This window comes from Pelophylax lessonae, assembly GCF_965119305.1.
Source record: "Pelophylax lessonae genome assembly, chromosome: 4".
Classification (NCBI taxonomy): Eukaryota; Metazoa; Chordata; class Amphibia; order Anura; family Ranidae; genus Pelophylax; species Pelophylax lessonae.
In genome coordinates, this window is record NC_138771.1 from 551,759,567 (window position 1) to 551,784,396 (window position 24,830).

Genomic DNA, 24,830 nt, shown 5'->3' on the forward strand with positions numbered 1-24,830 from the left:
AGTATTGCTAGTATTTAGTAATGGAAATTTCACTTATCTCAGTGAATTTGGGGAAGTTATGTTAACTTTGGTCTCCTACGCAAAAAAAAAATAAAAATGTCAATTTTCAACAATTAGCAGCTTATTCAATTTGAACCTTTCCTACTCCTGTATTAAATTTTTTTGTAGCTGCAGTATATTCCCCTAAAAAATTGAGGAAACTCCACAGGCTATGATGAAATATAGTCGTCATATCCTGATACGCTCATTAACACACAACAATAGCATTTTCTATACTGCGTGAAGTTCTTATACAGGGGGATGAATGTGAAAATCCTACATTGCTCAAGAATTTACAGCCACGCCTTCATGGGCTATTAAAGTAGCTGGGGAGAAGTGTTCAGCCACATTCACTAAGGCAAAGCATCAGATAACATTTACAGAGGAGGAAAGTGACAGCTCTTAATTTGTAGATTTTCTAAATCACAAGGTATGCTTTTTTTCCCCTATATTTTTATCTATCTTATCAATTTCTATGTCTATTTGTACTGGAACAGGGCATAGCTGTAACAGCAAATTTTAAATGCAATTATTTTTCACATTGTCTCTCCACAGAAAGTACAATGGCAGTAGTTCCTGAAATAAATGACCTCCCAATGGACAGCTACAGGTACAGTCACTACATTATTTGGTGATTACAAATTATTTATGCTGAAACAGATGAATGTTGGGGTCAGCAATATAAATTCATAGAATATTTTATATTTATAATATCTCTGTCTATGTATATTTATATTTATAATATATATATTTTTAATATATAACTATATATATATATATATATATATATATATATACACACACACACACATTATTATAGCTAGGTATATTGAAAATCACTAGCTCATGTTGCAAGCAATTTAGTACTATTTTAACATTTTTTATTTTTTGTGTTTAGTGAAGAAGAATTTTATGCAGAATGCCCCTCTGAAATGAAGGTAAATTGTGATTAAAATAATGTTTTTTTACAATGACTGCATATGCATGTTTGCTACAATATCCCTAAAACTGGAAAAGCATGTAAAAATGTAAATATACAATTGAAATACAATAATTTGAGACTTTCTACCTGCCCAAGGACTGGTATTTTGGTTCGGCCAGTCTTGGGATTTACACACCTCTGCCAAACTTTCTAATTACAAAGGTGACGTCACTACTTTTTAATCAATGTATGGCAGCTTCATGTGCCACCTATCTTCTTATTGAACAATGAGAGAGCATCATCACATGATTTATTGTCACAGTTGACATGTATGTATTGCAGCTGTGTAATTAATGTTTTGCCTGATGTTCTTCTATAAAAATAAGACAAGAATCATTAAAAAAACTGCTTTATTTGAGATGATAATATATTCCAATTAATTTCTTAATATGAACAGACAATATTTAGCATTTATAAATTAAAAATGTTAAATCTCAATTTTTTTTTCATTATTTTACAGGTCGACATTAATCACTTTGGATGGAAAGGTTGCATTTCTTCTCAGTCAAGCTGCAGATCTATTTTAACTCGGGACATTAGAAAGCCAGGAAAACCTATGCCATCCTTAAAGAAAGCAATCAACTTAGTAGTAATTATTGGAAGAGTGTCAGGAAAGAAAACTTTTGAGTGCCTGTTCGATGACCAGGATCTGCTGAGTCACATCTTAGTGGAGGGTAAGTTTCTTAACACCTTAAATTAAAAGACTAATTAATTAATTAGTAGATAGCCAGATATACTAACATGTTTTACTACCAATATCACTAGAAAAAAATCAATACAATAGGAGATAAATCTTGTGGTAAAAGTATCTTCTTTATTCTACCTAAATTTAATAAAGGGAAACAATATATGTTTTCAGATATTTTTGATTTTTATCAATGAGAGTTAATGCTTTAAAAAAATAAATAAATACTTGTTTCTCTGTATCGTTTGTAAATACATTTTCACATGGAAATAGACATATTTGCTCATTACATATGCAGGCTCTGCTTCCTGCTTAGCAGTGGCACTGTGCTTTGCAGCTTCTCTCTTTTAATGCAAATCTATATTTAGGTATGACCTTTCTGATAGATAGACTTTGAGGTTGATTTACTAAAGGAGTCAAAAAATCTTCACTCAATAAATTGTAGCTGTTTTTTTTTTTTTTTTTAATATTCAATCATTTGCAGATAAAATAAACTTTCTTTCCTTTTCACATGATCAATACATTGAAGTTAAATGAGGATAAGAGTATTTCAACTGCTATCAGTCTGATTATGTAAAACTAAAATGAATTTGTCCCAGCAGCCCTCAGGTAGGGATGCTCATCACATTCCCAAATACAAAGAAAAACACTAGAAAGAGAATTAACAAACCTCTGTTTGTTAGTTAGAATAATCAAAATATGGCACAACAAACATATATATGAAAAGTGCACGAAAACCTTCTTATAGAAGAATGTTAAAACTCAGAATGTGTGCTACATGAAATTCATTAATGATGCCCATTAAAAATGATATCCTTTTGTATTGCCCAATGTATGCCATTTTTATATGTGTAGCAAAAAGAGTCTGCATTAACAGAGTAGGGTTTAGAGCAGCCTTTCTCAACCAGAGTTCCATGAAACTCTAAGGTTCTTCCATAGCTTGCTAGGGGTTCCTTGAGCAATAAGTAGTTTCTTTCTCTCAGATAAGTACCCACTGACACCAATGATCTTTTAGCTATCTGTATGGTGAGCATTCTTCCCGCTGATCACCAATGAAAGAACCATTCTTTCCACTGACCACCAATGTAGGAACCATTCTTCCCACTGACCACCAATGTAGGAACCATTCTTCCCACAGGCCAAGAATGTAAAAAACATTCTTCCCACTGACCACCAATGAAAGAACCATTCTTCCCACTGACCACCAATGAAAGAACCATTCTTCCCACTGACCACCAATGAAAGAACCATTTTTCCCACTGACCACCAGGCTACTGTATTGTGAACTGTAGATATAGCAATTACTAGCAGGGGTTCCCTGAGACCAAAGGGTTCTGACATGTTAAAAATGTTAGAAAAAGACTATCATTTAGCTGTATTTTAAAGGAAAACTACAATTTAGTCAAATATGTATTGTGATAAACAACTAACTTTTTATGCTTGCTGATAGTTCTTAACTCATGCAATACACTCATCATAAGTTACCTTGCGAGAAACTGATTAAACAAAACACATTTCTAACATGCTCCACTTTTTTCTCTTTTTAGAAGATATCTCTATCAGTAACGTGGATGAGACATGTGCAGCCCCCCCGAAATTCCGCTACAGTAACACAACGGTACATTTCATTCGGGACAGCAGGCAGAAGTGTCTCACGCTGCAGGAATACCAGGGAAATGCCCACCTTGTGGCTCTGTTTTTACAAGGGAACAACCCTACAAGTGAAGGTATGCTCTAATTTTCAGGTCAATGTTCAATGGTATACAAAATAATCTGTAATGTTGGAGGTTGGAGATCTTTTATTGTCTGGCATAAGGAACATAATAAGCTACTTGTTTGAAAACAAAAATCAAATTTGTAAATATATAAGGTACTAAAACTTGATATTTAGAAAAGAAAATTAAGCAGAGTGATTTTTTAGCTCTACTAAGTAGGAAGCATAGCGTACATATGTAATTAGCAAATATCAGTCCTGCCACGTACATAAACCAACACACTGCACGCAGACATGATTTCTTTAACATTTTGAAAAAAAAAAATGCTGCCGCCACATGGGAGGTTAGGCAATATCCATATGCCACTTCCCACGAACCTCAGCCTTGTTGGGGCTTGTAAATGCATTCAAAATGAAGAAAAGTTCTGCGAAGCATTGCAATAATCAGAGGTTTTTATCAATATTAAAGGCAAAAATAGTGCTTTTGATTTTAAAACCTCTGATTATTGCAAGCTGCTCTTTAGACCTTTTTTTTAATTTGATGTTTTAACATTCAAACTGATGAAATTCACATATACAGTATAGCACGTACATAAAACATAAATACATTTATAATCAATTTCTTTAAGATTAATTTATTTATTTAATGACAGAAAAGCACAACTGATCAGATTTAGTGGTTCATGTATATCTGCATGATTTTTGCATTTTTAGTTAAATTTTGTAAAAATAAAAGCTAAGAATACCTATTTAATTGATTTTCTTAATTCTTTTTAGCTAAGATCAACATGGGTGCCTACCTCTCTTCACCTTTCAATGGACAGACAAGGCCAGTTACATTGAGCATTGTAGGTCGCAACCTCTATTTATCTTGCAAAGTTGAAGAGGGAGACCAAGATACTCCAGTGTTATTATTAACGGTAAGCATTGATCACTGGCTTTTACTGCTATTAGAAACATTATATAGAAACCCACAGGAAAATAATAACATAGGCACAGGTTCATATATCGATAGGTCTTAATAAGAGATTTTTAAACTGCGTGTGTAATTTTAAACAGTCTGAAAGCTTATAGGACAACTATACCTTTGGTTTAGTCTTCCTAGTCTTCCTTAAGAAATACCATTGCCCTTAATGCAACAATCTTTACGGTGTGGCCCTTCCCAGCGACGCACAGTCTTGCTTGTAGAAAGTGACCCTGCCAGGTCCTTTTCACTCTGTGCATACTCACAGCAGTCATCCGTATGGGGATAGCAGTACTCCTCAAGATTGCTGCTGGCCACCATGATTACAGCTCTCTGGAGGAAAGAATGTGTTTGCATGTGCAAAATGAAGAGGACCATGTGGGGAAACTCCATCCAGAATGGAAGTATGTACAGGAGGTGGGGACATGCCTTAAAGGATGACTTTTACCAAAGGTTCAGTTGTCTTTTAACCTCTTGGCGCCGGTGCCTCCTGGCCCTTTAAATGGTTAATGACATCGGGAGGCAGGGGGCGGCTTAAGATCACGAGACCGCGTGACCGTGATTGGCTGTCACGGCGGTCACGTGGTCCGAAAACTACCAATCGCTCTTTCAGGTTGATTGAGGGTAACTGTGCTGGGAGCGCACGTGCTCTTAGCACAAGTGCATAGGCAGCAATAAGCAAATATGTAGCCCACTAAAGATCAGGCGCAGAGATGCCGCATATTTGCGTACGTTTATTCTTGGTCAAGGTACAATCTAAGGTTGGACCATTTGGGCTTGTGGCTACATTCCTCAACACAGAAAATAGGGAATTACATATCAAGTCTAGGTAGGTCAGATTTAATTTGCACTGTTTAAAATACTGTAATTACAATCACGCAATCCTTAGATTACATTTCATCGGCCTAACATAGACCTTGACCAGGGGAGGGGGGAATCTATCACTAATTGATTTGGCTTTTTTATTTTTATTCCTGAATCTCTTCTAAATTCTTCTCTTTGGTATTTCTTTAATAGGAGGTTGAAAACATCCAGGAAAAGAAGAATGATGACTTGCACCCCTTTCTGTTTTACAAAAGAATAAATGACAATTCCAGCAATACCTTTGAATCAGTTGCCTTCCCTGGCTGGTATATTTGTACCTCCCAGGCTGAAAACCAATTTGTGCAAATGAAGCCACAAAGTGACCAAGTGCACATAAGGGATTTCCTGCTTTATCCAACCCAATAACCTCAGAACCAACCCATGCATGTATGTACCATGTACAGTGCAAAACCTTGTGTCTTCTGTTATATATTTGAAATTGCTCCTCAGTTAACCCAAACTGTTGTTCAGATGTGACAGAAGAAGTTTAATGTATCAAACTTTTATAAAGTTCATAGTCTCGGTTCGAGACAAAAAAGTAACTCCATCAAGAGTTATTTAACTATATTGTATTTAAATTTATATTGTTTTGTAATATCTCTTGTGATTCATATTGCACTGCAAGTTATATTATGTATTTTATATTTATTATTTATCTAATATTTTATTTATTTTCAACAATAAACCTAATGCAACACAATATAAAACATGACATATACATTTTTTTCCTAATGCCCAGTACACACGATCCGAAAATCGGACGACGTTCCGTCCGTTTTTGTTTGGTTGCTAGTACACTCTCAATTATATCACAAATGGGAGAGGTTACTTACAATACGAATTTTCTCGTACGATGCCCCAAAAGCTTCTGGTATGCGTAACCACGCTGTAGCGTGTGACGGGTCATTCTTTAGTTTCCGCTCATGCACTATCTACTGCTCACCATTTTTTTCGTACGAACAACATACTGATAATACGATTATCGTACGCTGTGTTTTAATAAGATAAACATTTTTTTGCTTGCACGACCGGATAATATCAGGCGAACTGTCGTGATTGCCGATTATCGTCCGATCTTTTCAAAAGCGTTATTTTTCGTCCGATTTTCAATCCAAATAGCGTGCACGGGCCATTAGTCTAAGGCAAATACGAACTATAATGTATTAAAATAACCACACAGAATACACAAAGAGGACAAAAATGCTATAAAAAATGTTTTATTTATAAGATATAGTTGTCATTTTTATGAAAATTATTGTATTTTTTATGACAGACTTTGATGTAAATAAATGTTATAGAAACAAGATTTTTTTGTAATGATAATCTTTTGCGTTCTGCAGTTTTTCCCAAGATGTGACATGTACAAACTTAGGAATCTGACCACTCCTGGAAGTGCCAATCCTACTTGTGCTGACCTGCTCCTGCTTCTATGTAGGCAGACAGCATGAGCATGAACATGTACTTGTTAGCAAACATTAGCATACCTTTTAGCATTGGAACTTGAGAAGGATGGCCACTTTGACAGAGTGCACAGTGGTGACACGTGGACATGGCTAAAATTGCAACAAAGGGGCACAAACAAACATGGTTAAATATATAGTAGTTAAGCCTATTCACAGTACACTCGGTACGCATTATCACCATAAAATAAAAACTAACTTTAAAAATAAAACAAAATATAAACAGAGCACAGTAAGACACTGATGGAATTGCAGAATTTCTGGAATTTTGCTCAAATCCTGGGCCAGTCCCATATAATCTGGGACTGTTGGTAGGTATAAAAGGGGATACAGGTGTCAGGCATGAGAAAGAGGGTACCGATATTGGGGATGAGAAAGAGGGTACCGGTTTGGAGGAAGTAGAAGAGGAGATAGATGTTGAGGAAGGAGCAGAGGCTGATGTGGTGGTAGACTCAGAAGGGACAGGTGTGGAGGATGAAGAAGAAGACGGTATAAGTGAGAGGGAAGAAAAAGAGCAGTGTATAGCAGTGTACAGAAGGTTGATTTTGAAATTCAATGTTAACAAGTGGTCACACCAGTGGCGGAGCTAGACTTTTAAAACAGGGGTTGCAAAGGGGTGGCGATATTTTTTTGTGGAGGATCCTCTTCGTCGCGCATTTTTAGTAGTGCAGAGTTACTACAGCGTGCCCCCATTCAATGCAGAGTTACTACAGTGTGCCCCCATTCAATGCAGAGTTACTACAGTGTGCCCCCATTCAATGCAGAGTTACTACAGCATGCCCCCATTCAATGCAGTGACCAGTGTGCCCCCCATCAATGCAGTGACCAGCGTGCCCCCCCCATCAATGCAGTGACCAGCGTGCCCCCCCATGCAGTGACCAGCGTGCCCCCCCATCAATGCAGTGACCAGCGTGCCCCCCTATCAATGCAGTGACCAGCATGCCCACCATCAATGTAGTGACCAGCATGCCCCCCCCATCAATGTAGTGACCAGCGTAGCCCCCATCAATGTAGTGACCAGCGTACCCCCCCATCAATGTAGTGACCAGCATGCCGTGTCCCCTTCAATGCAGAGAGACTTAACTAAGGTAGAAGAACACAGCCTGACATCCATCCCACATGTTCAGTTTGCCCCGCAGCTAGTTCTCTTGACCAAGCGGTAAACGCGGCACAGCGAACAAATCATGTCGTGAGTAGCGGCACAGCGAACCAATAAGGTGTGCAGGCACGCGTGATTGGTTAGCTGTGCAGCTGCTCACGGCGCCGCTGCTCACCGCTCAGTCAGGAGAACTAGCTGCAGGCAGGCGGAACATGTGGGACGGATGTCGGGCTCTGTTCTGCTACCTTCTACAACCACTGAGTATCGTATGTTCGGCGATGTGACTATCGCCCATGCTCGCAGCACGATAGTCGATATCACATTGACTATCGTTCAGCCCTAACTATGAGTGTAATGTTTACAGCGGGGTGGCAACAGGGGTGGCAAGGACTTCGTCTGGGGTGGCAATTGCCACCCCAGCTAGCCCTCTGCCTCCGCCACTGGGTCACACCCCTTTAGCACCCGATGGTTTATAAATATGTGCACACTATTTGGATTTAACCACTTGTCGACTGCCTAACGCCGATCTACGTCGGCAGTCAGCCCCTCACAGGCAAAGTGACGTAGGGCTACGTCACTAGCTTGTGAGGGTCTAGGGAGCGAGCGCGCCCCCGGAGGCGCGCTCCCGCTCCCGCGTGGTCACGGACCCCCCCGCGCGTGTGACCGGCGGACCCGATGTCCGCCGGTCACTCGGCGATCGGCGGGGGAGAGGGAGAATGTCAGGCAGCTTGTGTAAACAAGCCACCTGTCATTCTCCTTGCTGTTAGGATACTGATCACTCGGATCTAGTATGTAGATCCGTTGATCAGTGTCCATACAGCTCAAGCCCCAGCCAATCACAGTAGAAAGCACGCCCCTAGGGATACACACAGCCCCTCCCTCCCAAATAAAGTTAACCCCTTCCCTGCCAGTGTATTTTTACAGTAACAGTGCATATATATAGCACTGATTACTGTAGAAATGTCACTGGTAACCCCAAAAGTGTCAAAAATGTCAGTCAAGGGTCCGATCTGTCCGCCCCAATGTCGCAGTACCGCAAAAAAAATCGCAGATCGCCGCCATTACACGTTAAAAAAAAAAAACAACAAAAATGACAGAAATCTTTCCCTTTGTTAGTAAACGCGATAACTTTTGCGCAAACCAATCAAAATACGCTTTTTGCGATTTTTTTTACCAAACATAGGTAGCATAAAACAAATTGGCCGAAAAAGTAAAAAAATTTTGATTTTTAAATTTTTTTTTTGGGGAATTTCATATAAAAAAATGTGAAAAATATTGCTATTTTTGCAAAATTGACGCTCTTTTTTTGTTTATAGCGCGTGATCAAAAAATCGCACAGGTGATCAAATACCACCAAAAGAAAGCTCTGTTTGTGGGAAAAAAAGGACGTCAAATTCGTTTAGATACAGCGTCGCACGACCGCGCAATTGTCCGTTAAAGTCACGCAGTGCCGAATCGCAAAATACCCCCTGGTCGGAATGGGGGTAAAATCTTCCGGGGCTTAAGTGGTTAAGCACAGACATATCTAATTTATACTGTATAGTGAAGGTCAATGACCAGAGTCTGTAACTCTCCATCAATTGTGTCTCTTTGTCCCATATAAGCGCTATATCCACTGTAGTATTTTATAGGCAAGAAAGTATTTTGCAGAGAAGAGTAGGGACTAGCCAGAGAGGCATCACTTTGACACAGTTGTTCACCTAGAACTTGTATTGCAATGTATGTGAACCAAATATCCCTGTTTGTATGTAAGATTTGCTAGAAACATTTTAAGCTGCAGGTGAGAGGGGGGAAGAGGGTACGGATGTAGACAGGGAAGAAGATGGTACAGGTCAAAGGGACGAAGAGGGTACAGTTGTGGAGGAAGAAGATGGTACAGGCAGAGGCGGCTCTAGGCTTTGTGAGGCCTTAGGCAGAATTTAGACATGAGGCCCCACTCACCCCCTTCGCAGAGGTTAAGGAAGAACCCCAAGGCCGAGCATCTAATTACTGCTGCTTGTGTGGGTGGGATGTGTACTGTGGAAATCACATGGGATGAATAGGAGAAGGATGGGACTGGGAACCATGAGGTAGGGGAGAAGGAGGAGGGGGTAAAAGGGGGGAGTGGGTAGATGATGAGGGATGGGTAAAGGAGAACTGGATTGAAACTGAGGGATCCTGGTCTGTATAGTAAAAAAAAAAAAAGAAGGATTTGTGCTTGCATGAGGGGGAAAGACAGACAGGGGGACAGACAGGGGGACAGGGGGACAGACAGGGGGACAGGGGGACAGAGGGACAGACAGACGGACGGACAGGGGGACGGACGGACCGACAGGCGGACGGACAGGGGGACAGACGGACGGATGGACAGGGGGACAGACGGACGGATGGACAGGGGGACAGACAGACGGACGGACAGGGGGACAGACGGACGGACAGACGGGGGGACAGACGGACGGACAGACGGGGGGACAGACGGACAGACAGGGGGACAGACGGACGGACAAACAGGGGGACAGACGGACGGACGGACAGACAGGGGGACAGACGGACGGACAGACGGGGGGACAGACGGACGGACGGACAGAGGGACGGACGGACGGACGGACAGACGGACAGACAGATGGGGGGACAGACGGACGGACAGACGGGGGGACAGATGGACGGACAGACGGGGACAGACAGACAGACAGATGGGGGACAGACGGACAGACTGGGGGACAGACAGGGGGACAGACTGGGGGACAGACAGGGGGACAGACAGACGGACAGACAGGGGAACAGACGGACGGACAGACAGGGGGACAGACGGACGGACAGACAGTGGGACAGATGGACAGACAGACAGGGGGGCAGATGGACGGACAGACAGGGGGACAGACGGACAGACAGACAGACAGACAGGGGGACAGACGGACAGACAGACAGACAGGGGGACAGATGGATGGACAGATGGGGACAGACTGACGGACAGACTGACGGACAGACGGATGGACAGACAGGGGGACAGACAGGGGGACAGATGGACAGACAGGGGGACAGACATATGGACAGACAGGGGGACAGATGGACAGACAGGGGGACAGACAGATGGACAGACAGGGGGACAGACAGAAAAGAAAGAAAGGAGGAGAGGGAGAAAGAATGGAATGGAAAGAGATGGAGGAAGGGTGCCCCTTAGATCAGAGTACTCACTGGAAGGGATGGATGGACGGATGGAGGGATCAGGATTCAGGCACCATCTTTCCTCTTCTTGTTCCTGGTCTGCAAATTATTCCCGCCCATACCTCATCTTCAGAGATGAAAACTGTTGGGGAGTGTGGGCGGGGCAAGCACAGGTGGAGAGGTCGGGTGGAGGAGCAGAAGCAGCTCTCTCTCCTCCCCCATCTGTGGTCTGTGAGGGAGAAGTGTCAGCGCTGCGGCTCCAGTATTTGGCTGTGATCAGGAGATGTCAGTGAGCTCCCATTCCGTGGTGAGCTGCTCCTGATCACAGCCCCGAATCGTAGCAGATTATCCTGCTTACAGACTGGTCGGGACTCAGAGTCGGGACTGTACTGATGGCAGGGAGATCCCTGCTGCCAGCCTCAAAGGCGGCTCTGTAACTCGGCATATTAGGCGGCCGCGAGGCCCCTGTGAGTGCGAGGCCTTCGGCGACCGCCTAATTTGCCTAATTAGAGAGCCGCCTCTGGGTACAGGTGTGGAGGACAAAGAGGGTACGGGTATGGAGGAGGAAGGAGAGGGTACAGGTGAAAGGGAAAAAGAGAGTAGAGGTTTGGAGGAAGAAGAGGGTACAGGGAAGTGTGAAGAAGAATGTACAGATGAGAGAGAAGAAAAGTATACAGATGGAAGGGAGGAAGAGGGTACAAGTATGGAGGAAGGAGGGACAGGTGTGGAGATGGACATTCGGGCCCTTCACTGAACTCCTCGATGTTGTAGGTTCAGATGAGGAAGAAGTAGGTTGTGGCTTGCTGGCATAAGAATGGATTAGGAATGCTGGGCACTGACTGCTGTAAACCCCTTTGATACATATTAGCTGGGAGAGGTTTGGAGGCCATAGAGGCCAACACATCAGGCTTGTTCGCTGACATCCAGAACCTTGTCTTCTACATCCTGTGCCATAAACCGTCTAACCGGCCCCCAGAAGACATTCTTCATGATTCAACGGGCCTGTTTTTTACTCATTGTGGGCAAAGTTGCAAAGAGGATGTGTAATGTCTGAAGCATGTGGTGGAAAGTAATTTCTGGAGCCATGGGGCAAGGTGCTGGGCACCAATCAGGGAACAGCTTGCAATCAGAGTGTGACCTCCTACGACACCCAGCAGCAGGACATAGCTCAGATCTGTGGGACACTGGGATTTTGTAAAATCATGGGATAGTTCTGCAGAATCAGGGACTGTTTGAAGGTATGCATTAGGATTTCAGGCAAGACCAGCAACCATTGAGTAAGTAAAGTAATTGTAAAGGCAAAAGGGTTTTTACACTGTATTGTGTGTAAAGTGGGGTACACACTAGTATAAAATCTGCCGAAAATTCCCGTCCGAGGTAAAATCGTACGATTTTCAGCTAGTGTGTACACAACTTTCAGCAGCCGATGCTGACATTTTCAACGAAAAAAAACGGAGGGACAAACACCACAATTTTTATTGTCCGTCCCAAGAAGACCAATTTTCGTTTAATGTGTACACAGTACGTCCGTGAAAAATCTGATACGAAAGACCAAACTGAAGTTGCTGAAAACCCGGAAGTCTAGGAACAAATGTCGCAAAAAAAAAAAAATATCGGACGAGAAATTTCGTGAACATTTATGCACTGTCAACTAAAAATGGTTCTGAATAGGGTTGAGCGGACACCTAGATGTCCGTGTTCGACGGGTTCGGCCGAACTTTAAAAAAAAGTCCGGGTCCGTGTCCCGGACTTTTACCGAACTTTTCCCGGACACCGAACCCCATTGAAGTCAATGGGGACCCGAACTTTAAGGCACTAAAATGGCTCTAAAACACCAATGGAAAGGGCTAGAGTGCTGCAAATGGCAGCAAAACGTAGTTAAGAGCATGGCAAGTGCTCTGCAAACAAATGTGGATAGGGAAATAACTTAAAACAACAAAAAAAAAACAGAAAAATAAAACAATGTTCTTCATCTCTGAAGGACGAGGCCCATATGGAGTAGGAGGGAGGTTGAGGTGGTGGTGGATGTGGCGGTGTCATAGGCGTGCGCACAGGGTGTGCCTGGTGTACCTGGGCACACCCTAATCACCTAGGGCACATAGCATTATCGCTCTGTTTGCCAGTGAGGAGATGGGAAAGATCTCCCTCGCACCTGCTCTGCTCTATTTCTCTTTGCCAGCAGGGAGAGTAATGTATCGGGGCCATGTACATGTAGGCAAACACATGCATGTGTATTTCAACTTTGGGGTGCACACCCTAATGCAATAGGCTGCGCACACCTATGGGCGGTGTAGGTGGAAGCGGCGGTGGAGGAGGACCAGGGCCGGATTAGGAGCATCATGGTCTTGGTGCTGAGGATTTTGAAGGGCCTTAAGGGCCGTGCCTTGGCATGCACCCAGAGGAGGAAGGGTGCAGCCATGCATGCCTAATTCAACATGGGATGCTGTCTCTGAAGCCCATAAACACATCCATGCATCGGCAACTGTCCCTCCTTGTCCGGCCTTCGCGCTGTGTGGGGAGGTTCTGAGGGTGCTGCCTGGGGAAGCGAGCATAGAAGCCAGACTTCTGTGTTTACAAGTGACAGAAGAGCGGTCACAGTGAATATGGCCAACCCGGGGCCTATATAAAAGGTAGGGGCCTGCATGGAGCTGCAGCTCCAATAGCCCCTACGTTAATCTGGCCCTGAGGAGGAGGACGAGGTAGCCAACACTGCTTCTTTTCACAAATTTTAAATGAGGGTACACCCCAAAAGAGTGAGAAAGAGCAAAAATGGAACAATGGCTGGGTAAGGTCGGTATCCATTGCTATTCTGCACAAGGTACGGAAAAGTCCCGTGGGATCCATGCCTGGTTCATTTTAATGAACGTGAGCTTGTCCACATTGTCTCTGGACAGGCGGCTGCGCTTGTCTGTTATAACACCCCCAGCCGTGCTAAATACCCGTTCAGATAATACACTGGCTGCAGGGCACGCCAGCACCTCCAAGGCGTAAAGGGCAAGCTCAGGCCATGTGCCCAATTTGGAGACCCAGAAGTTGAAGGGGGCAGACCCCTCATTCACTACATGTAGGCGTGTGCACACATACTGCTCCACCATGTTGGTAAAATGCTGCCTCCTGCTAAGACGTTCCATCTGAGCTGCTGGTGCTGCTGTTTGTTGTGGCGTGCTGACAAAGCTTTTCCACATTTCGGCCATGCTAACCCTGCCTTCTGAGGTGCTGGCGGTGCCCTGGTTGAGTTGGCGACCTCCTCCTCCTCCTCCTCTGCCTTGTGCTTCCACTGTGGCCCCGCTGTCAGATGGGAATGCCAGCAGCATCGCGTCTACCAGCGTGCGCTTGTACTCGCGCATCTTGCGATCGCACTCCAGTGAGTGAATTAAGGATGGTACGTTGTCCTTGTAACGGGGATCCAGCAGCGTGGCCACCCAGTAATCAGCACAAGTTAGAATGTGGGCAACTCGGCGGTCGTTGTGGAGACACTGCAGCATGTAATCGCTCATGTGTGCCAGGCTGCCCAGAGGCGACGAAAGGCTGTCCTCTGTGGGAGGTGTATCGTCCGTGTCCTCTGTATCCCCCCAGCCACGCACCAGTGATGGCCATGAGCTGGCCTGGGTGCCACCCTGCTGTGAACATGGTTCCATCTCCTCCTCCAGCTCCTCCTCCTCCTCATCCTCCTCATCCTCCAGAACTGTGCCCCTGCTGGACAATTGTGTCCCTGGCGTTTGTGTGTGCAGGAACCCACCCTCGGAGCCCCTTGCGAATGACTGCCCTGAAAGCCTTGGAAATGTTACCTCTTCATCCTCCTCCTCCTCCTCATCCTGTGCCACATCCTCTTCCATCATCGCCCGAATTGTTTTTTCAAGGAGGCATAGAAGTGGGATAGTTAAGCTGAGAACGGCGTCATTGCCACTGGCCATGTTGGTGGAGTACTCAAAACAGCGCAACAAGGCACACAGGTCTCGCATGGAGGCCCAGTTATTGGTGGTGAAGTGGTGCTGTTCCGCAGAGCGACTGACGCCTGCGTGCTGCAGCTGAAACTCCACTATGGCCTGCTGCTGCTCGCAGAGTCTTTCCAGCATGTGCAAGGTGGAGTTCCACCTTGTGGGCACGTCACATATGAGGCGGTGAGCGGGAAGGCCGAAGTTACGCTGCAGCACTGCCAGGCGAGCAGCAGCAGGGTGAGAACGCCGAAAGTGCGCACAAACGGCCCGCACTTTCTGCAGCAGCTCTGACATATCGGGGTAGTTTTTAAGGAACCTCTGCACCACCAAATTCAGCACATGCGCCAGGCAAGGGATGTGCGTCAAACCGGCTAGGCCCAGAGCTGCTATGAGATTTCTCCCGTTATCGCACACCACCAGGCCGGGCTTGAGGCTCGCTGGCAGCAACCACTCATTTGTCTGCTGTTCCATGCTCCTCCACAACTCCTGCGCGGTGTGTGGTTTGTCCCCCAAACAGGCAAGTTGTAAAACTGCCTGCTGTCGTTTACCCCTGGCCGTGCTGAAGTTGGTGGTGAAGGTGTTACGCTGTCCGGATGAGGAGGCGGTAGAGGATGAGGAAGCGGAGTAGGAGGAGTTAGGAACAGGAGGCAAACTGAAGCGCCCTGCAATCCTCGGTGGTGGAAGGACATGCGCCAAATTGCTATCCGCCTCAGGCCCATCCGCCACTGCATTTACCCAGTGTGCCGTTAGGGAGATATAACGCCCCTGACCGTGCTTACTGGTCCACGTATCGGTAGTTAGGTGGACCTTGGCACAGATGGCGTTGCGCAGTGCACACCTGATTTTTTCCCCCACTTGGTTGTGCAGGGAAGGGATGGCTTGCCTGGAAAAGTAGTGGCGGCTGGGCACGACGTACTGTGGGACAGCCACCGACATAAGGTTTTTAAAACTGTGCGTCTCCACCAGACGGAATGACAGCATTTCAAAGGCCAATAATTTTGAAATGCTGGCATTCAGGGCCAGGGATCGCGGGTGGGTAGGGGGGTACTTCCTCTTCCTCTCAAGTGTTTGGGAGATGGAAAGCTGGACGCTTCCACGGGACATTGTGGAGATGGTTGTTGGTGACCCAGGTGGTGGTGTTGCTGACAGATCGTCTGTTTGCGGGGTGGCAGGTGCCGGTATCACTACAGATGTGGCTGGAGCGGCCGAGACTGCAGCAGAAGAGGAAGCAGGATGAGCCAGAGACGTTTCTTGGTTTTGAAGGTGTGTACTCCACTGCAGCTCGTGCTTTGCACTTAGATGCCTGATCATGCAGGTTGTGCTCAGGTTGAGAAGGTTTATGCCTCGCTTCAAGCTCTGATTGCACAGGGTGCAAACCACTCGTGTCCTGTCATCAGCACATTTTCTAAAGAACTTCCACGCTAGAGAACTCCTTTGAGCTGACTTTGGTGCGCTCGTTCCCTTGCTGCGTTGGGCAGTAGCGGGCGTAGTGTCTAGGGCACGGCCGCTCCGCTTCTGCACCCTGCTCCCTCTTCTGCTGTGCTGGTGGCTCTGTGCGACCACCGCCTCTTCCTCCAAACTACTCAGGTCACCTGCATGACGTTCATTCCATGTGGGGTCGAGGACCTCATCGTCCTCCACATCATCTTCCACCCAGTCTTCACCCCTGCCCTCCACAATGCTGAACGCCGCAGCAGTTGGCACCTGCGTTTCGTCATCATCGGAGACGTGCTGCGATGATCCTTGCATGTACTCATCTTGAGAAATAAGTGGTTGGGCATCGCTGCACTCAACCTCTTCCACTTCTGGGGCAGGGCTAGGTGGATGGCCCTGGGAAACCCTGCTGACAGAGTCATCAAAAAGAAGAAGAGACTGCTGTATGGCTTGGGGCTCAGACTGCTTGCCTGATTTGCAAGGGGGTGAGGTGAAAGACGGTTGGACATCGGCTGCAGGGGCCAACTGTGACCTTTCTGCAGTAGACTGGGTGGGAGACAATGTGAAGGAACTGGAGGCACTGTCAGCAGCAAACCAATCTACTATCGCCTCCACTTGTTCTGGCCTCATCACTTCTAGGGGCGTATGATGCCCTACCAAATACTGATGCAGGTTCTGTCGCCTACTCACACTTGAGGAAGGTGTTTCACTTGTGTGTGTAGCTGGCACAGATCGACCACGTCCTCTCCTTGCAACAGGAGCTCTAGCAGCAGCACCACCACGACCCAGGCCACGGCCCCTATTTGACGCTCTCCTCATATTTCTGAAATTTAAGATCTTGCCCTAGAAAGGTCTTTATTGAATAGCGGAACAAAAGAACAGTATCGCACGGGTGTATCTCACAGTCAAATATGCAAACTATGCCGCAATTTAATGTTTTTTACACCAAAAGGGTGTGTATTGAATAGCGGAATAGGATAAAAAACTGTGTATCTCACACGTACAAACACAGACTAGGCCCGATTAAATTTTTTCCTACCCTAAAGGGAGCATGAGGAAGAGTTATGGAACAGGCAGCACCCTCAAAATCTTCAGAAGTATGAGATGAACCCCAAAAACTTGGAAAGGTGGATCTCACACGTACCGACACAGACTATTCCGCAATTTAAAAGGTTTTTATTGAATAGCGGAATAGGAAATATGATCAAAAAAAAGTGTATGTTTTTCACACGTACAGAAGCACACTAGGCCCCAATTACTATTGTTTGTACACCTAAAAGGATGGATGAGGAGGAGGAGGAGGAGGAGTATAGAACAGGCAGCACCCTCAAAGCTTCAGAAGTATGAGATGAACCCCAAAAACTTGGAAAGGTGGATCTCACACGTACCGACACAGACTATTCCGCAATTTAATTGAGCCCCAAAGGTTTTTATTGAATAACGGAATAGGAAATATGATCAAAAAAAAGTGTATTTTTTCACACGTACAGAAGCACACTAGGCCCCAATTACTATTGTTTGTACACCTAAAAGGATGGATGAGGAAGAGGAGGAGGAGGAGTATAGAACAGGCAGCACCCTCAAAGCTTCAGAAGTATGAGATGAACCCCAAAAACTTGGAAAGGTGGATCTCACACGTACCGACACAGACTATTCCGCAATTTAATTGAGCCCCAAAGGTTTTTATTGAATAGCGGAATAGGAAATATGATCAAAAAAAAGTGTATGTTTTTCACACGTACAGAAGCACACTAGGCCCCAATTACTATTGTTTGTACACCTAAAAGGATGGATGAGGAAGAGGAGGAGGAGGAGTATAGAACAGGCAGCACCCTCAAAGCTTCACAAGTATGAGATGAACCCCAAAAACTTGGAAAGGTGGATCTCACACGTACCGACACAGACTATTCCGCAATTTAATTGAGCCCCAAAGATTTTTATTGAATAACGGAATAGGAAATATGATCAAAAAAAGTGTATGTTTTTCACACGTACAGAAGCACACTAGGCCCCAATTACTATTGTTTGTACACCTAAAAGGATGGATGAGGAAGAGGAGGAGGAGGAGTATAGAACAGGCAGCACCCTCAAAGCTTCAGAAGTATGAGATGAACCCCAAAAACTTGGAAAGGTGGATATCACACGTACCAACACAGACTATTCCGCAATTTAATTGAGCCCCAAAGGTTTTTATTGAATAGCGGAATAGGAAATATGATCAAAAAAGTGTATGTTTTTCACACGTACAGAAGCACACTAGGCCCCAATTACTATTGTTTGTACACCTAAAAGGATGGATGAGGAGGAGGAGGAGGAGGAGTATAGAACAGGCAGCACCCTCAAAGCTTCAGAAGTATGAGATGAACCCCAAAAACTTGGAAAGGTGGATCTCACACGTACCGACACAGACTATTCCGCAATTTAATTGAGCCCCAAAGGTTTTTATTGAATAGCGGAATAGGAAATATGATCAAAAAAAAGTGTATGTTTTTCACACGTACAGAAGCACACTAGGCCCCAATTACTATTGTTTGTACACCTAAAAGGATGGATGAGGAGGAGGAGGAGGAGGAGTATAGAACAGGCAGCACCCTCAAAGCTTCAGAAGTATGAGATGAACCCCAAAAACTTGGAAAGGTGGATCTCACATGTACCGACACAGACTATTCCGCAATTTAATTGAGCCCCAAAGGTTTTTATTGAATAGCGGAATAGGAAATATGATCAAAAAAAAGTGTATGTTTTTCACACGTACAGAAGCACACTAGGCCCCAATTACTATTGTTTGTACACCTAAAAGGATGGATGAGGAAGAGGAGGAGGAGGAGTATAGAACAGGCAGCACCCTCAAAGCTTAAGAAGTATGAGATGAACCCCAAAAACTTGGAAAGGTGGATCTCACACGTACCGACACAGACTATTCCGCAATTTAATTGAGCCCCAAAGGTTTTTATTGAATAACGGAATAGGAAATATGATCAAAAAAAGTGTATGTTTTTCACACGTACAGAAGCACACTAGGCCCCAATTACTATTGTTTGTACACCTAAAAGGATGGATGAGGAGAAGGAGGAGGAGGAGGAGTATAGAACAGGCAGCACCCTCAAAGCTTCAGAAGTATGAGATTGTGTTCACTGTACCCCACAAAGATTGTGTTCACTGTACCCCACAAAGATTGTGTTCACTGTACCCCACAAAGGTTTTGTTCACTGTACCCCACAAAGGTTTTGTTCACTGCACCCCACAAAGATTGTGTTCACTGTACCCCACAAAGGTTTTGTTCACTGCACCCCACAAAGATTGTGTTCACTGTACCCCACAAAGATTGTGTTCACTGCACCCCAAAAGGATTGTCTTCTCTGCACCCCACAAAGATTGTGTTCACTGTACCCCACAAAGGTTTTGTTCACTGTACCCCACAAAGATTGTGTTCACTGCACTCCAAAAGGATTGTCTTCACTGCACCCCACAAAGATTGTGTTCACTGTACCCCACAAAGGTTTTGTTCACTGCACCCCACAAAGATTGTGTTCACTGTACCCCACAAAGGTTTTGTTCACTGCACCCCACAAAGATTGTGTTCACTGTACCCCCCAAAGATTTTGTTCACTGCACCCCACAAGGATTGTTTGTCTTCACTGCACCCCACAAGGATTGTCTTCACTGCACCCCACAAGGATTGTCTTCACTGCACCCCACAAAGATTGTGTTCACTGCACCCCACAAAGGTTTTGTTCACTGCACCCCACAAAGATTGTGTTCACTGTACCCCACAAAGATTGTGTTCACTGCACTCCAAAAGGATTGTCTTCTCTGCACCCCACAAAGATTGTGTTCACTGTACCCCACAAAGGTTTTGTTCACTGCACCCCACAAAGATTGTGTTCACTGTACCCCACAAAGGTTTTGTTCACTGCACCCCACAAAGATTGTGTTCACTGTACCCCACAAAGATTGTGTTCACTGTACCCCACAAAGGTTTTGTTCACTGCACCCCACAAAGATTGTGTTCACTGCACCCCACAAAGGTTGTGTTCACTGCACCCCACAAAGATTGTGTTCACTGCACCCCACAAAGATTGTGTTCACTGTACCCCACAAAGGTTTTGTTCACTGCACCCCACAAAGGTTTTGTTCACTGCACCCCACAAAGATTGTGTTCACTGTACCCCACAAAGATTGTGTTCACTGCACTCCAAAAGGATTGTCTTCACTGCACCCCACAAAGATTGTGTTCACTGTACCCCACAAAGGTTTTGTTCACTGCACCCCACAAAGATTGTGTTCACTGTACCCCCCAAAGATTTTGTTCACTGCACCCCACAAGGATTGTCTTCACTGCACCCCACAAGGATTGTCTTCACTGCACCCCACAAAGATTGTGTTCACTGTACCCCACAAAGATTGTGTTCACTGCACTCCAAAAGGATTGTCTTCACTGCACCCCACAAAGATTGTGTTCACTGCACCCCACAAAGATTGTGTTCACTGCACCCCACAAAGATTGTGTTCACTGTACCCCCCAAAGATTTTGTTCACTGCACCCCACAAGGATTGTCTTCACTGCACCCCACAAGGATTGTCTTCACTGCACCCCACAAAGATTGTGTTCACTGTACCCCACAAAGATTTTGTTCACTGCACCCCACAAAGATTGTGTTCACTGTACCCCACAAAGATTTTGTTCACTGCACTCCAAAAGGATTGTCTTCACTGCACCCCACAAAGATTGTGTTCACTGTACCCCACAAAGGTTTTGTTCACTGCACCCCACAAAGATTGTGTTCACTGTACCCCACAAAGGTTTTGTTCACTGCACCCCACAAAGATTGTGTTCACTGTACCCCACAAAGATTGTGTTCACTGTACCCCACAAAGGTTTTGTTCACTGCACCCCACAAAGATTGTGTTCACTGTACCCCACAAAGGTTGTGTTCACTGCACCCCACAAAGGTTTTGTTCACTGCACCCCACAAAGATTGTGTTCACTGCACCCCACAAAGATTGTGTTCACTGTACCCCACAAAGGTTTTGTTCACTGCACCCCACAAAGATTGTGTTCACTGTACCCCACAAAGATTGTGTTCACTGTACCCCACAAAGGTTTTGTTCACTGCACCCCACAAAGATTGTGTTCACTGTACCCCACAAAGGTTGTGTTCACTGCACCCCACAAAGGTTTTGTTCACTGCACCCCACAAAGATTGTGTTCACTGCACCCCACAAAGATTGTGTTCACTGTACCCCACAAAGGTTTTGTTCACTGCACCCCACAAAGATTGTGTTCACTGTACCCCACAAAGATTGTGTTCACTGCACTCCAAAAGGATTGTCTTCACTGCACCCCACAAAGATTGTGTTCACTGTACCCCACAAAGGTTTTGTTCACTGCACCCCACAAAGATTGTGTTCACTGTACCCCACAAAGGTTTTGTTCACTGCACCCCACAAAGATTGTGTTCACTGTACCCCCCAAAGATTTTGTTCACTGCACCCCACAAGGATTGTCTTCACTGCACCCCACAAGGATTGTCTTCACTGCACCCCACAAGGATTGTCTTCATTGCACCCCACAAAGATTGTGTTCACTGCACCCCACAAAGGTTCTGTTCACTGCACCCCACAAAGATTGTGTTCACTGTACCCCCCCAAAGATTTTGTTCACTGCACCCCACAAGGATTGTCTTCTCTGCACCCCACAAAGATTGTGTTCACTGTACCCCCCAAAGATTTTGTTCACTGCACCCCACAAGGATTGTCTTCACTGCACCCCACAAGGATTGTCTTCACTGCACCCCACAAGGATTGTCTTCACTGTACCCCCACAAAGGTTTTGTTCACTGCACCCCACAAAGATTTTGTTCACTGCACTCCAAAAGGATTGTGTTCACTGCACCCCAAAAAGATTGTGTTCACTGCAGCCCACACACAGAAAAATGGATGTGGATCACTGACACCTGCCTATCTCCTATCCCACACCACACAGCAATATCGATTGTAGTTTGTAGAACACACTTTCCCTAAAATTCAGCAGACTCTGTCCCTAACAGGATTGAGAAGAGATCGTAGATCAGGAGAACTAAGTGCAGACCCCACCCCACACAGCAATATCGATTGTAGTTTGTAGAACACACTGACCCTATAATTCAGCAGACTCTATCCCTAAAATGCCTACAACTCGCCCTGCCTAAACACTCCGACCTGTCCCTCAATTCTATCCGGACACAAATGTTTTTTTCCTGCCTATCTTTCCCTAATCAGCAGCCAGCACGTTGATGTGTGCTCTGTCCCTGATCTAAGCAGCATAATGACGCCGCTGCGGCTGCCTCGAACTTATAAAGACTTGGTCACATGCTTCAGACGGCCAATCACAGCTACTGAGACATTTGCAGGCATGGCTGGGATGGCTTAAGGCACACCAGTTAAACGATTGTTGATTGGCTGTTGAAAGCCCGCCATGAAAAGAGCGCCAAAGCATGCAAAACCCGGAAATAAAACGACCGAACACGGATTTTTACCCGAATATACAGTAAAGTGTCCGTGTTCGTGTTCGGGTAACAAAAATCCAATTATTCGGTACGAACACGAATAATACAGTCCGTGTTCGCTCAACACTAGTTCTGAACGCTGAGCAAGAGAGAGAAAAATCAGAGGATATTTCGTCCGATTTCCGTCAAGTGTGTACGGGCCTTAACAGGCATTGTTTGAAGACTGACAAATGTGTGTTAGCCCATCATTCTCAGGGAGATATCCATCTGTTTATAGATAGCTATGGTCAAAGGGGGGTTTAAACTAAATAGTTGAAAGCAGTTTAGCTTTGGGTTTTGTATATTTTTCAAAATACACTCACCACAAATCATTAATTACATAAGTCAAGTCAACTGTAAAACTGTTAATAATTTGCTGTGTACATAAGCTTGGCGGCAAGTCGAGTAAATACCAACACTTAGACTGAACTTTTTTCTGAATCATTAACACAGAGGATATATAGAAATAAGGAATTTCAGAACTCCTCTGGTACTCACATGGTCCATGCCTATTATGGGTAATACTAAGTAGTATGAGAAAATCAGACAGCCAAAATTTCCAGAATAAAGCCCAGAATGTGCAGCCTCCATATTTCTCCTTCACAACCTGGTCGGACCTATGGATGAAGGTAAACTAGGAGGTGACAGTCCAGAGGATTGGGGCACCACATCCCTCAGCAGAACCTACCCTGGTCCAGGTGGCCAAACAAGCGGTACCCGGTCTTAATACTATACGGTATATAAGACCCATTCATTCTGGTGAGTGTGTTTTTTTACTACCTTCCATGCTGGAAACAAGTATCACCTGACCGTTTGGAAGCTGAAAGCTGAGCACAGAGCACCTGCACTATATTTGCACCCAAGAAATACTTGCCTAATTTGCACTTTAAGTCACCCATGAACTTTATTTTATGAGGTTTTTTAATGAACTTTTTTGAGTATTTATTGAACACTTATCACTGTAAAATTTGCACTTCTAGTCACCCATGAACTTTGCCTTTTTGATTCTTATGAGGATTTTCATATGATTTTTTCTGGATCACTATAATTATGCACTGATATGTAATTCAGCCTTATTATTGTATTTATTTCATGTCCTACTGAGCACCTTGTTTTCATTAATTATCTAATACCTTATCAAGCACTATAGAGGTATGCATAAAAATAGCAATTACTATTTATTGCATATGTGCTGCATCTAATGTTACTCCTCAGGTGTACTCATCTCACAACTCTGTATCTATCTATTTATTTATTTAATAATTTGCCTCACTGTTAGCACACCCAGCACCTAAGAACTATTTACTTTATTTATATGTATGCACTACTAGATCTTATAGATAATCTACAATACAGCAACTTAGGCCTCTTGCTCCAATTGTTACCCATCCCTTTGGTATAATATTATTGCACTGGTTAAGCACTTTATGTAGCCCCATTTATTCACAGCAAGCGCTATAGGTAGCCCCTCTACTTGTGGCTATATACAACACATCTTTACCCCCCTTTCTATAACAGCTGGATTCCGGGGACATAAAGCATCTAAGATGATGTAAGCTCAATTCTTCTAAGCCCAAGGCCTAATTGGCTCTCCTCCCTGTAATAGAGAAAAGGCTGTGAGCCCCCCTTTTTCTTTTAACGTAGGAGACCACCATAACATTGACTAGCCTAAGAGCACTGATGCTCATATGGTGAAAAGCCTGTAGGGTGCAGAAGGCTGCCTGTAGTTTCAGAATGTTCAACGCAATCTTGTGAAATTGACAGCCCTGCCTGCCTTGAGCTATCCCCTACAGGCAGTAAGCCTCCCCATCCGGTATGTGATTGTGAACCCGGAAATGGGGCAATGGAATGGCAAATGAGCCAGTTTCTCTAATGCAGCCACAAGGGGACTCACTCTCATGACTGAGGTTATGTAGATGACCTGAATTCTGCTTTCTGGCTCCCACTGCTGGGGAAACCCCTTCCAGAACGGCCGCCTTC

General features: G+C 44.9%; 2 protein-coding genes across 2 annotated transcripts in view; both read left to right on the plus strand.

Annotated features, from left to right (window-relative positions):
• Positions 1-416: 416 nt before the first annotated feature.
• LOC309554976 (interleukin-1 beta-like) lies at positions 417-5,956 on the plus strand. The gene is made up of 7 exons (XM_082256764.1): positions 417-469; positions 595-649; positions 938-977; positions 1,482-1,695; positions 3,254-3,433; positions 4,198-4,340; positions 5,402-5,956. Exons 2-7 carry the CDS (start codon positions 603-605, stop codon positions 5,612-5,614), a joined length of 837 nt encoding a protein of 278 aa, XP_082112890.1. The 5' UTR covers positions 417-469; positions 595-602; the 3' UTR covers positions 5,615-5,956.
• A 145-nt stretch (positions 5,957-6,101) lies between these two features.
• The window catches only part of CKAP2L (cytoskeleton associated protein 2 like), a gene marked incomplete at its 5' end in the record, with an annotated part of 112,941 nt that continues 94,212 nt past the window's right edge, over positions 6,102-24,830 (plus strand). Inside the window, 3 exons of the mRNA XM_082253677.1 lie at positions 6,102-6,119; positions 6,589-6,679; positions 7,024-7,203. Of these exons, the coding sequence (XP_082109803.1) occupies positions 6,102-6,119; positions 6,589-6,679; positions 7,024-7,203 (289 nt within the window). The remainder of the gene's footprint in view (positions 6,120-6,588; positions 6,680-7,023; positions 7,204-24,830) is intronic.

What these genes read in the sequence shown, in the direction of transcription:
- LOC309554976 (XM_082256764.1), top strand. Translation starts at nt 603, where the DNA reads ATGGCAGTAGTTCCTGAAATAAATGACCTCCCAATGGACAGCTACAG. An exon ending in AATGCCCCTCTGAAATGAAG is followed by an intron (nt 978 to 1,481) that starts GTAAATTGTGAT and finishes ATTATTTTACAG; the next exon opens with GTCGACATTAATCACTTTGG. An exon ending in CTCCAGTGTTATTATTAACG is followed by an intron (nt 4,341 to 5,401) that starts GTAAGCATTGAT and finishes TTTCTTTAATAG; the next exon opens with GAGGTTGAAAACATCCAGGA.